Genomic DNA, 12,115 nt, shown 5'->3' on the forward strand with positions numbered 1-12,115 from the left:
TGGATCAAGATGGAGAAAAGGAGCAGACCTGTGCAGTTGCAGCAGCCCCGAGCTCTCTGCCCACTGTGCGGTGCTGGACGAGAGTCAGGCCCTTTCTTTGCTATTGCATGCGTTCTGGCAGAAAGCAGTTTGGCCACCATCGGGGGGTTAACAAAAATACAGCAGATCACTTCAGACCTCACCCAGGCCTTCATCCCTAGAGCTATATGAGCAGTGCCCTGAAATTTAACTCTCTGGTATGTTTCCTCATTATCCTCATTATCTTGCCTTTCCAAGGGAAGCAAGATCTTCATGCAGTTAAACAGACTGATGCAGAAGCACTGGATGCTGTAGCTCACTGTGAGCAAGAACAATATGGTAAAGTTTCTGTCCCTGGAAATCCAGAAGCCATCTGTAAGCCCTGTAGTATTTACTCCCCTTCTCTTACAGCTCACATATCACACTGGGATGCATGGTTGGGCAGCTGCACTCAGTTCTGACCCTTTTGCCAAAATGACAGCACTGCAGCTGAGAGGGAGTCGACTTCCTTTGTGAACGTGTTGTTTCTTTGGGAACACAACAGTTATCAGTGCAATGGCCTCAGTGGGGATCAATCAATGCAATGTGGGGATAGGTACAGCTGATAATTTCTCCAAGTTCTGAATGTCCTGTGCTTTGAAGAATTGGCCTCTAAAGACCCCTGAACACATCTGGGTCCTCACTTTTGCAGAACAACCACCTAAGCAAGTTAAAGGTGTTGCTATACAACTCCAAATCTAGACCCACTTGCCCAATACACAATACAGCAAAGTGGGAAGTAAGTAAACTGCACAGCAGGGAACTGGCCTTAGTTCTTGTGGCTTCTGCGAGGCTTCTGACCATCACTTCACTGGTTCATCAATGGAGATGCCATGTTCTTGAGAGAATGGTTATGGTGACCAGGTGGGCCTCAACTCGTCTGGGAATTAACTGCTTTGGACCTGGAATTCCCTGAAATTTACTCTTCTGGAAAATACTGGCCGAAAAGGGTTGATCCAATATAAGTTAATGACATTGTAAATATAGTGTTAGACCCTTGTAGGGCCAAGAGAGTCACCCCTTCAATCCATTGATTTCCTTTTGCAAAGGACTGAGAAGGACCCCTTGGTCTAAGGGAGAGGCTGGGCTCCACTTGCACATTTGAGTGTGCATTGTAGCAGATAGAGGAATGTGCTTTTGTTTGCCTCAGTTGCATCAACAGCCCATGCAGGGCAGAGGCACAGTGGCTGGTCACCCTCTTGAACTGCAGGAGGGCTGCCAGGAGCTGGGAGGTACACTGGAAGCTCATTTGCTCATTCTTGCAGGTGCCTTAGCTGGGAATTTCCCCAGCAAGAATCCATGATGGACTTTCTGCTGTGAAGTAGACCTTGGGTTCATCTAGGGAACTGACTTCTCACACTGGTCTTTTCATCAGCTTGCTTCCTTAACACCTGCATCTGTTGTAGTTGCAATAAATTCCAATTATAATGAAGATCCAACTGTGGGGGTAAAATCGAGGAGTGATAATTATTAGAATGGAGTGGCATAGAAACAGGTTTCAAAAGCTTTCAGAAAAGCCATCTGCCCAAACGAAGACAAATGCAGCTGGCTGCTAATTACAGCACATAGACAAAGCAACACAAACTAGCTGATTTTAATACATGAGTCTCAGTAAGCAGCTTATATTAGCTGCTGTTTTGGAGGCTATTGAAATGCTTTGTTTTGCCTCACTAAGGAAAACATCCTGAAAATTGAAACTGACTTTGAACTGTGTAAAAAGGGGATGAGTATTTTTGACAAAAGAGGTAACCATCAGTCCTTTGGGGAGCAATGTTTTCAACAGGTGTCCTGTTCACTTCAGTGTTTTATGGGGAATGGAGAAGACAGAATTTAACTGCCATGAAAAAAAAAATTCCTGTATTTAAAAAAAAAATATATATATATATGCAAAAAAGAGACTCACACAGAGAGGTGGTTAGGCGAGAGAAAGAGAGAGAGAGAGAGAGAGAGAGAGAGAGAGAGAGAGAGAGAGAGATTGCATTTGCTGATTCAACCCACAATGGCCACAATGGCTACGGCTCTGCCAGCCAAAACCGGAACTCTAGAAGTTCATCCCAGCCTTCCATAAGTTACAGGAGCCCAAGCACAGTGACAATTTTTTACTGCCTTAGCAATGAGATTTTTTTTTAGCAATAATTTGGATTGCTAGTTGAGCAGCTGTGACTCAACCTGGCATTCAATATTGTATGCTCATGTGGCTTAACCTGCCAGTCCAGTTAACACGTTTTATACACTTACTTGATTGCCTATTTTGTAACAAGTAAAATCAAGGGTTTCGTTTTTGTTATTGTTGTTTTTGTTTTGATTGAGGTGGACTGTGTGTATATCTAGCTGCAACTGAATGATTGGCTTTTGGCACACACTCCTACACAGAGAAATTTTTCTTTTAAATTTTGCAAGTGACTCTTAGAAGGCACAGAGGTGGATAGCAGGTTATAATGGACAATGCTCTTTAAGGTTGCGTTGCCAGGTGGGCTGTGTTCCAAAGCAGCACAGCACTGGCCCACTCAGTCGTATTTGGAGGTTTAGTGAGGGAGATGGAAAGAGACAGCCATGCTGCTCTGGCTGGTGAGCAGAACATCCACTCAAGTGTCAGGAGCTCTATGATCCACAGGGAGAGTCCACTGCAGATCTCTGTGGCCATCAGAACAGTCCCCTGCATGTGCTGTCCTCTCAAGAGGCCTGGCACACAGCAGGCACAGCTGGCGTGTGCTGCCACAGTTACAGTCACATGGCCCTGACCACATGATTTGGGCCTTTACTCTTGTCCTGGAACTTGAATTGAAGGCGTGGTTTGAGGTCTGATCCAGAGCAGATCAGGTGCTCAGGAAGATATTTTGTGCCTCCCTCTAGAAGGCACCTTCTGCATGCAGAAGAGAGGTCTGGTGAGGTGTGTATATCTATCTATCTATCTATCTATCTATCTATCTATAGTGATATTGAGTTATTTATGTTTATACATCTAATGTTCTGGGTCGTTATAATTATACATGTACTGTCCCAGTTCTCCCTTGAAGTTCATTTCCTTCCTCTTCTAGAAAGAGATCAGCTTGTAAAATCTCATATTTATGTCATGCATGTTTTATCTACCATGTTGTTAAATACACATGTTCAAATATCTTCAACAGTGTTGACATTGTATTTTGATTACTTTCCAAGTGTGCCAACAGCCAGGAACTGGCATCATGGCTCAGTGTGTTAAGCCGCTGCTGACTCTGCTGGAATCCTATGTCAGAGCACCAGCTCCTGTACCACCTGCCTGGCTTCACATCCAGCTCATTTCCAATGTTTCCAGGAAAGCAGAATGTGATGTTCCAGGTGTGTGGACCTTGGCAGTGATGAGGAGGACCCAGATGGAGATCCTGGCTTCTGGCTTTGGCCTCATTCATTGCTGGCTGTGAAGAGGATCCCGGGAGTGAACTAGCAGATGGAACTCTTTCACTCTGTTCTCATTATGTTGCTCAGTGGTCAGCAGGTAAAAGTAAATAGAGTGTAATCCAGCTAGAGTGTGGCTCACTACAGAGGCAGAGCAAAATGCAAACTGCTCTGCCATGCAGCCATGCAGCCACGCATTTAATTAACAACCATTTATTGAGTATCTGCCTTCTTTAAAACTTTGAATGCATCTTTCCCTGTAATGTGCAAAAGGCTTTTTTTTTTTTTTGCCTTACCATTTCTAGCACACTTATGAAACTGACATCCACTGGCAGGGAGACAGTTTATAACTGCAAAAGGAGAGAGTCCTCTACTGAATTTGCCTGCCAGGGTGCTTCAAATTGGATTCCAGTTTGAGTTATCAGAAATGTCTGCCTCTGGTCTCTCCGCAGATGATTGACTTGCTGGGGAACCACGCTCCTTTGACAACCATGAATGACCGTAGTGACTTTCATCTCTGTGACTTGATGTCTTGTCCCTTCTATGTCTAACTCTTCCATCCCCTCCTCTTAACTAATCTCCATTATCTGAAACAGCTTCCAAGGTATTGCCAACTTACCTGGGCTCTTAGAGGGATGTATAAAGCAACTGTGTGCTCACTGAAAGTGGTCATTGTTCAATACTGTGTCTTCTCAATCTAAATATGTGATGTAATTGGCTTAAGACTTGTGTCCAAATTGAGCATCTCTTGGTAATTGGAGTTAACAACCTTTCAACTGACCTTGTGATGATTGCCACACGTCCTAAACTATTTTAAATGAAGTGACTCTAGGCAATATCCTTTCACAGTTGGCATCGATTTATTTTTAAATATGTATGTATGTATGTATGTATGTATGTATGTATGTATGTATTAAATGATACAGTCCCATATGTTCTGGCATCCCCTCCACCTCATGAAAAACCCTTCCCTTCCAAGACTTTCCCTATATTATTACGATACTATTGTCCTTCAAAAACAGACAGAAGTTCACCATTCTGCTATCTTAATATATTCTGATGTTATAGGTATAGATAATGGTAGAGTCCACTATTCTATTCCAAAATCTATTTAGCAATTTTATTGGGAGCCCATCTTTGATTTGAAAGTAGAGAAGCAAACTGCATTGTATCTTCACATCTTGATATGATACTCTGTTATACTATTCTTCTAGATGATGTAAATACATATATATTTGCCTACATATATATGTATATATAATTACTTTATATTTTCACGAAAGTTGTTTTATATCACAGTGAGCATATGGTATTTGTTCCCTTTTGGGATGGAATTATTTCCCTGAGCATAATGGTCTCTAGTTAGGAACATTTTTGTTGCAAATGGTAAGATGTCAATGTTTTTAACAGCTGAATACTATTCCATAGAGTAGATATATCACAGTTTCTTTAGCCACTCTTCTTTGGATGGGCATCTGAGTTGTTTCCATGTCTTTGCCATTGTAAATTGTGCTGCTGTAACTATCGGAGTACAGTTCGTTTTCTCATATTCAGATTTTATTTCTTTTGGATATATTCTCAGAAATGGGATAGCTGGGTCATAAGGCAGATCTGTCTTCAGATCCATAATGACTCTCTGTACTGACTTCTGTAGTGGTTGTACTAGCTTAAACTCCACCAGCAGTGAACGTGGGTGCCTTTCTCCCCACATCCATGCCAGCAGGTGTTGTTAGTAGAGTTCTGAATGTAGGCCAGTCTCACTGGCGTCAGGGGAGCTCAGTGCAATCCCAAGCAAAATCCCAACAACGTTCTTCTCAGACACAAGAGACCACCAATAGCTAAAGCTGTCCTGAAGAATAAAAATCAATCAGGAAGAATCGCAATTCTAGACCTCAAGACATACTACAGCGCAGGGGTCATCAAAACAGTCTGGTACTGGTGTACAGAAACAAAGAAGATCAATGGAGTATCATCCTGATCAATTAAAAGCTCCAACATACTCTGCTGGCTCTGCCTTCAAACCAGAGAGGGTCTCCCTAAGAAGCCGTTGAACTTGACTGAACAATAAGATGCTGAACTCTATGTTTGGTATATGCTTGCAATGAGGGAATCTCAAATGAACTTGAACTGTGGTTATGCACCAAGGTGGAAGGATCCACCATGGGGGGAGGGTTTGCGGAGGAGGGGTGGGAGGGAATCCCAGTACCTATGAAACTGTGTCACATAATACAATGTAATTAATGAATAACTTTAAAAAAAGAAAAAAAAATCAATGGAACAGAATAGAAACAGCAGAAAAGATCCCGTACGTGCACAGCCAACTAATCTTCCACAAGAAAACTGAAAATAATCCAGGAATAAGCCTGCTTTCTTCACAAATTTCTGTTGAAACAATCGAATGGCAGCCTACAGATGGAAGAAGCAAGACCCGCACCTGTCACCGTATACAAAAAATCAGCTGTAAATGGATCAAGGACCTAAATCTGCACCCAGAAACCAGCAAACTATTAGAGGAAAACATAGGAAACAATCTCCAAGGTATAGAAATTTGGAACTGATTCTTAGATAATTCACCAAAAGCACAGGCAGTCAAAGCCAAAATAGACAATTGGGACTACAACAAGCCAAAAAGTTTCCATGCAGCAAAGGAAATGATCAACAAAGTGAAGAAACAACCAAGAGAATGAGAGAAAATCTTTGTACACTACACAGCCAATAGGGGACTAATATCCAGAACATACAAGAGCTCCAGAAACTCAACAACAGCACAACAAACAACACTGTGAAAGAAATGAGCAGACATTTTTCAAAAGAACAAATTCAAATGGCTGTTAGGCATATGAAAAAGTGCTCAGGCTCCATTGCTATCAGGGAATACAAATGGAATCCACATTGAGCTTGGTATCTTTATGTGCTAAGTTCATGATATGCGGAAAAAGAAGCAAACAAAAGACATGTTAAAATGTACTGATTCAAAAATATGGAGATTATACATGTCAAATATCCTTTTCAAAATAAGTAAATTGGCCTTATCCAACTTTTATTTCAAGTGGAGACTTTACAAAGGAGATTTTCTATTGTCATGTGCACTGAAGCAAAATGAGCCCAGCTCTAAGGCAGCCCTCTAAGTATTCATTATTTCTTCTCACTCTACAGTATCAGATTTTCTCTTTCCTAAGTAATCTTCCCATCCACCTGAATATGTCATTGGCTTTTTCAGTGCCTATGGACAAATGAATTTCCAGCCTGTATTTTTTATTGATAAACAGAGTTCATTAACTTTGCAATGCAAGTCCATTTTGGCTTATTAAAGATGTCTTCATAGCTTACGGGTATTTCCTACAGCTCCAATCCCTCTTCTCCATTTGGTTCAATGAAAGTTGGAACCCTGAAGTTATAAAGTCCAGGCTACAAGAAATGTATGTGTCTTTCATTTCTTTTTGAGATCCTATTACTTCCAACTTGAACTAATCTGGTTCTCCTGTAAGGAATTCAGCTTGTCTCAGTGACGCAGCAGAAAAGAAAGGGCTCCACGTGTGCAGGAACGAGCTGCAGAAGCATCATCAGAGCTCACCACTGTGTCCTTCATGCTCCAGAGTCAGCCCTGCCCTTCCCGCCTCATGTACTGAAGCCAGATTTTCTTCTCAGATTTTCTGACTACAGAGTAACTGAGAACTTCCCTCAAGTCATGCCCAGAGTCAAGCTCCACATTTGGATTTTGCTAATGTGGAAACTAATACTTCTAGATTACTAACTTCACCCACAGTACAGAAGTGCAGGGAGGGGCTACAGCACTTGAGCTGCAGCCCTGTTGCCCTGCTTCTCTAGTAAGACCAGGAGTGTGGGTGAAAATCAAGAGGGGGTGAATTTGTGGAAGATATCCAGTTGTTGTTGCTGTTGTTGGTGGTGGTGGTGGTTTGATTGATTTTAGTGAATACATTCATTCTAAGGAAAATTTCTTAATCCCTACCCTCCCAAAAGTTTTCCATTCATTAAACCATAAGAGGGTATTACAAAACGTTTGTAAAAATTATATACTTAGAAATAACGAATACAAACATTTCAAAAGTCTTTTTGATTAACAACATTTTGTTAACAACAAAATGTTTCTTTGCATTCTTCTTTTCCAGCCACAGAAATTTTGATGTTTGGATACCATTAAATTATCAAAGAGGTTTGCCACACACCAGAGGTGTCAGCACACTGTATTTACCCTGCAGAGCAGGCACTGTCTATGAACATGTCTGAGCTTATGCACGCATATTAGTTTCTGGATTTTGAAATAAACTTTTGTGGAGTTTCCTACCTATTAAAGCATTAGAATAAAGCATCATACTTCGCCTGCCTCAGATTCCCGGTGTTTCCACAATGGATCCATTTGGTACACTATACCGCCTGTGTAACTTCATTGATCACATTGTCTTTGTTTGTAGATGACAGAATGCTCTTCTTGGTACTCCCAGACTCACAGAAAGATCCTCGTAAAGAATGACACGATATATCATGGCTTTTATTCTAAAGTCTGATTACTACGCATACTGAACATCTGCCAGGCTGTCTCACAGAGGCGATGTGATATTGGAGGTCCATGAACACAGAGGAAGCAGTGAGATGTCAGACCGTGACATGAGAGGTCCATGATCACAGAGGAAGGAGTGGATCTTAGTCCATGATGTTAGAGGTCCATGATCACAGAGGGAGGAGTGGATCTTAGTACATGTTAGAGGTCCATGATCACAGAGGGAGGAGTGGATCTTAGTCCATGATGTTAGAGGTTCCTGATCACAGAGGGAGGACTGGATCTTACTCCATGATGTCAGAGGTCCATAATCACAGAGGGAGGAGTGGATCTTAGTCCATGATGTTAGAGGTCCATAATCACAGAGGGAGGAGTGGATCTTAGTCCATGATGTTAGAGGTTCGGGTCATTACTTAAGGGCTTCACGCAGCACATGGCTGAGCTTGAGTATGAACAGACTGTGTATTTCAATAAAGAAAGTAAATCAAAATCAAGTTAATTTGGGGACAGTATGTTCTGAAACACATGAAGAAAGTTCTGTTTTCACAATGCAAATTTATCCTGAACATTTTGAAAGCACCCTGACATGTGTTCCTGAAACTTAAAATTGCTTATGCAAGTAGAAATTAATTTTGCCTTCATTTTCATTAACATATCCATTGCCTAATTTATTTTCATTATTTTTGGCATTCAAGTTATTCTTTAACATTTCAAAATTTTTGTTTTATATTAGTCTAGGCATTAAAGAAAAGATTTCTGTATTTACTTGACAATCAGATTTTCAGAGAGAGAAGCAGTGAAGAGAGAGAGAGAGAGAGAGAGAGACTGCACCCAGTTTCACTCCTAAAATGAGTGCATTGGCCAGAGTTTTACCAGGCCCATTGTAGAACCAGGAGCTTCATCTGCGTCTCCCACATGAGTGCAGGGACCAAAACATCCGGGCTGTGTTCTAAAGCTCCCCAAGACTCATTAATAGGGAGCCGCATCAAAATGTAACAACCAGAAAACAAACCATTGTTCAGATAAGAGTGTCACAACAGTGACTTCATCCACATGACACAACAGTGGGTTCTAGCCATGCTTTTATACTGAATTTTTCCTGTGATGTAGGATTAATACGCTGTATTTGTAATTGATGGTGTAGTTGCTTTGTAGTAACGCATTAACGTTTTTTTAGTACAGTTTTTCTAATGTCAAACACATCATTCACCCGTAGGATACATGCCACTGAGAACAACACTAATTTACATATAGTTTTATAATTGCAATAAGACCCTTCAGATGGAGCCATCTAAAGCTGTTTTCTGAATAACTTTATGTATATTTTAGTAAATTTGTAATGTTTGTGTGAAAACTTTTTTTCAGTGTATTATGCAGTTTTAAGTCCTAAGGATCCCAGCTTAAGAATGACATGGTTAATTTAAAAAGTGGTGTACAGTTGTTCCAACTGACCTGGTCTATTCTGTTTGCTCTTAATTCCCTCCCCTTAGGTGTTTGCCAAACTACTGTGAACATGGAGGGAGCTGCTCCCAGTCCTGGTCCTCCTTCCATTGTAACTGCAGTGGAACAGGCTACACTGGTGCTACCTGCCATGACTGTGAGTAGATACTACTGTTAGCATCAAGGTGCCCTCAGTGTGGAATGAGCACCTGTTGTTAATTCATTGCCTCTGAGTAGATACTACTGTTAGTGTCAAGGTGCCCTCTGTGTTGAATGAGCAATGCACGTGTTGTTAACACACTGAATGTGTTTTCTGAGAGGACATCTCTGCCAAACCCTGGTGAGTAGGAAGGATACGAGATACAGTCCATGTGCTTCTGGAATTCATGGTCCACCAGCAAGACAGGTAGGAAATGGGGCAGTGGAAATAGAGTTAGATAACTATTGCGAGAGAAGAAAAATAGAGAAATTCAGGAACACAAGGGATGGCTATTCAGTCAATGGTGTTGTGTGGGTGGGCTAAGTAATTCTGTTAGATTCAGCAATCTCCTATCTTAGTGCTCATTTTATGGCTACTTGTAACCACACCATGCCTGTGGTGCTTACCTGTCAACACTGAGAGGAGGTCTTCTTCCACAACCATTTCATTCTGAGGTAGCAGCAGAGGCCCCTACCATCTGGAAAGTTACCACCGCAGGGAGAAGCAAGTGCAAGGAAGCACTGCTAGCTTTTCAAGACTCCTACCTGAATGTGGACATCTGGCCACCTTCCATTGAGCAAATCAAGTCACACAGGTACCAACTCCCTGGAAGGTGTGACAACGACACCTGAGTATTGGTGAGAAGTACAGATGATGGTTGGTTCACCATGCAATTGTGAAACCTTCATATAGAAGACTTGGACTATCATAATATAAAATTACAGCAGCAAAACAGCAAAGGTACTCACCAGCAAAGAAATACATTAAAGCGTAAAGCATTTCAGTCTTCTTGGGAAATTCTAAATCCGTGATTCGTTCCCACATGGCTGCGGGACACTGAGTATGAGGAGGAGAGAGAGTGGCACAGCACAGCTTGTGCAGAGGTAAAGGGTGAGGAGTGGGAAACAGGTAAGATGAACCCTGAAACATGCAATTTTATACACTTCATGTGAGCACTGGAAAAATGTGATACAGAAAATGAAGGTTTCTATCAACAGCCTTGTATGCAAGCTCTACGTATAAATACCACAGATAGATGTGAAGGTGCTGGTTGTTGTTATTAGGTGATTTCATGGAACAGGTGAAATTTGAAATTATTTAGGTGCAGATGAATTGGAGAAGAATTTTCTAAAAAGATGAAATAATCCAGCCAAGAGGTAGACAGTTAGCTTAGTGCCATAGAACCCCAAATCCCACATGCTAATGCCAAAATACGACTCTCTGCTCTGACCCCTGAATCCAGCTTGCTGCATGGGTAACCCCTGGGCAGCATCCATGATGGCTCGGGTAACTGAGTTCCTGACAGCTGCTTGGTAGATCTGCATTGCATTCCTGTTCCCTGGCTTTTGTCCCAGCCCAGCCCATACTGCTGGCTTTGTGGGTGTAAATGAGCAGGTGAGAGTTCTCTCGATGCATCTCTCATAATGTCTCAGGCTGTCAAACCAATGGATCATCAAAGGGAGTTTTAAACATAACTGAGCTGAAGCCAGGCGCTGTCCTGAGGCCTGTGGTGGGGTTCTTACTTGGACAGAGCTAACTAGGTTTGTTTTGTTTTTGCTGCTGGACTGGCACTTGGAGTTGCAAAATGACAGCAAGGCAGTAAATTATAGACCCAGGAGGGCTGGCGTCTGACCCTGATCAGGGATGCACAGGGTGGACCCCCTCCTTGCTGAGGCACTCAGCTAGTGCCAAGCTTTCCCTGTGCCCTGGAATGCGGCCCTCAGCAGTGACAGAGAGTGCTCACCCAGAGAAGACGTAGAGCAGTGTCATGGGATGGTATCCTCATCGTTCATCGTTGCTTGGGTAAAGGGAAGACACAGTCTGCATTTGGGATGAAATATCTTCTTATTTAATTTTCTTTTTAAGCATTTAGATCAGTGAGGAGACTGGAATGAAAGAAATTGGACTTAATTTTACTGAGCACTCATTCTTGAATAAGTACAAACTTTTATCACTTTAGAGTTCCTTTTATTTGCAGATCTTGTGAAGGAAAATTAATGCATCCTTGTGGAACCATCTTATGATAAAATTACATGTTTCTGTGTACAATTCACATTTAATAATCCATAAATGTTAAGCCTGGTATGATAAAGATTCCCAAGAAGCCAAGAGCAACACATATTTGCATAGAAGCATCATAGGACACACAACACTTTATCGATTGTTCTGTCATTGTGCTGTAAGAAGCAGAAGGGAACAGTAATGGTCATCAATTTTATATTGAAAGTAAGGAATCGGAAAGAAGATGGAGCAAAGCAACCCCAGTGTTCGCTAGCTCACATTGCAGCATTCCTGCTGCCTTTTGGTCTCATTTGTAATGCTTCTAAATCCCATTCTGTTCCTTCCTCTAAGTGTGGTTTAGCAATCTTCAAGAGAGTTGCTCTGCATGAAATCTGGCTTCCTCTAATCTTCTCCATCCATCAGGCTCAGAATAGGATATTTCAAGCCTCTGAGAACAAGTGTGATGTTGAAAATAAGTGGAGGTGAGGCGCTGTTTTTTGAGGAAAACTGTCAAAAAAGCAGTG

At 41.8% G+C, this 12,115-nt stretch overlaps 1 protein-coding gene across 1 annotated transcript in view; it reads left to right on the forward strand.

The window, feature by feature from the left end:
• LOC101521841 (contactin-associated protein-like 5) overlaps positions 1-12,115 on the forward strand; it is a 415,974-nt gene that overhangs the window by 235,135 nt on the left and 168,724 nt on the right. Inside the window, exon 11 of the mRNA XM_058664165.1 lies at positions 9,442-9,548. Within this exon, the coding sequence (XP_058520148.1) occupies positions 9,442-9,548 (107 nt within the window). The remainder of the gene's footprint in view (positions 1-9,441; positions 9,549-12,115) is intronic.

Source organism: Ochotona princeps, chromosome 5 (genome assembly GCF_030435755.1).
Source record: "Ochotona princeps isolate mOchPri1 chromosome 5, mOchPri1.hap1, whole genome shotgun sequence".
Lineage (NCBI taxonomy): Eukaryota > Metazoa > Chordata > Mammalia > Lagomorpha > Ochotonidae > Ochotona > Ochotona princeps.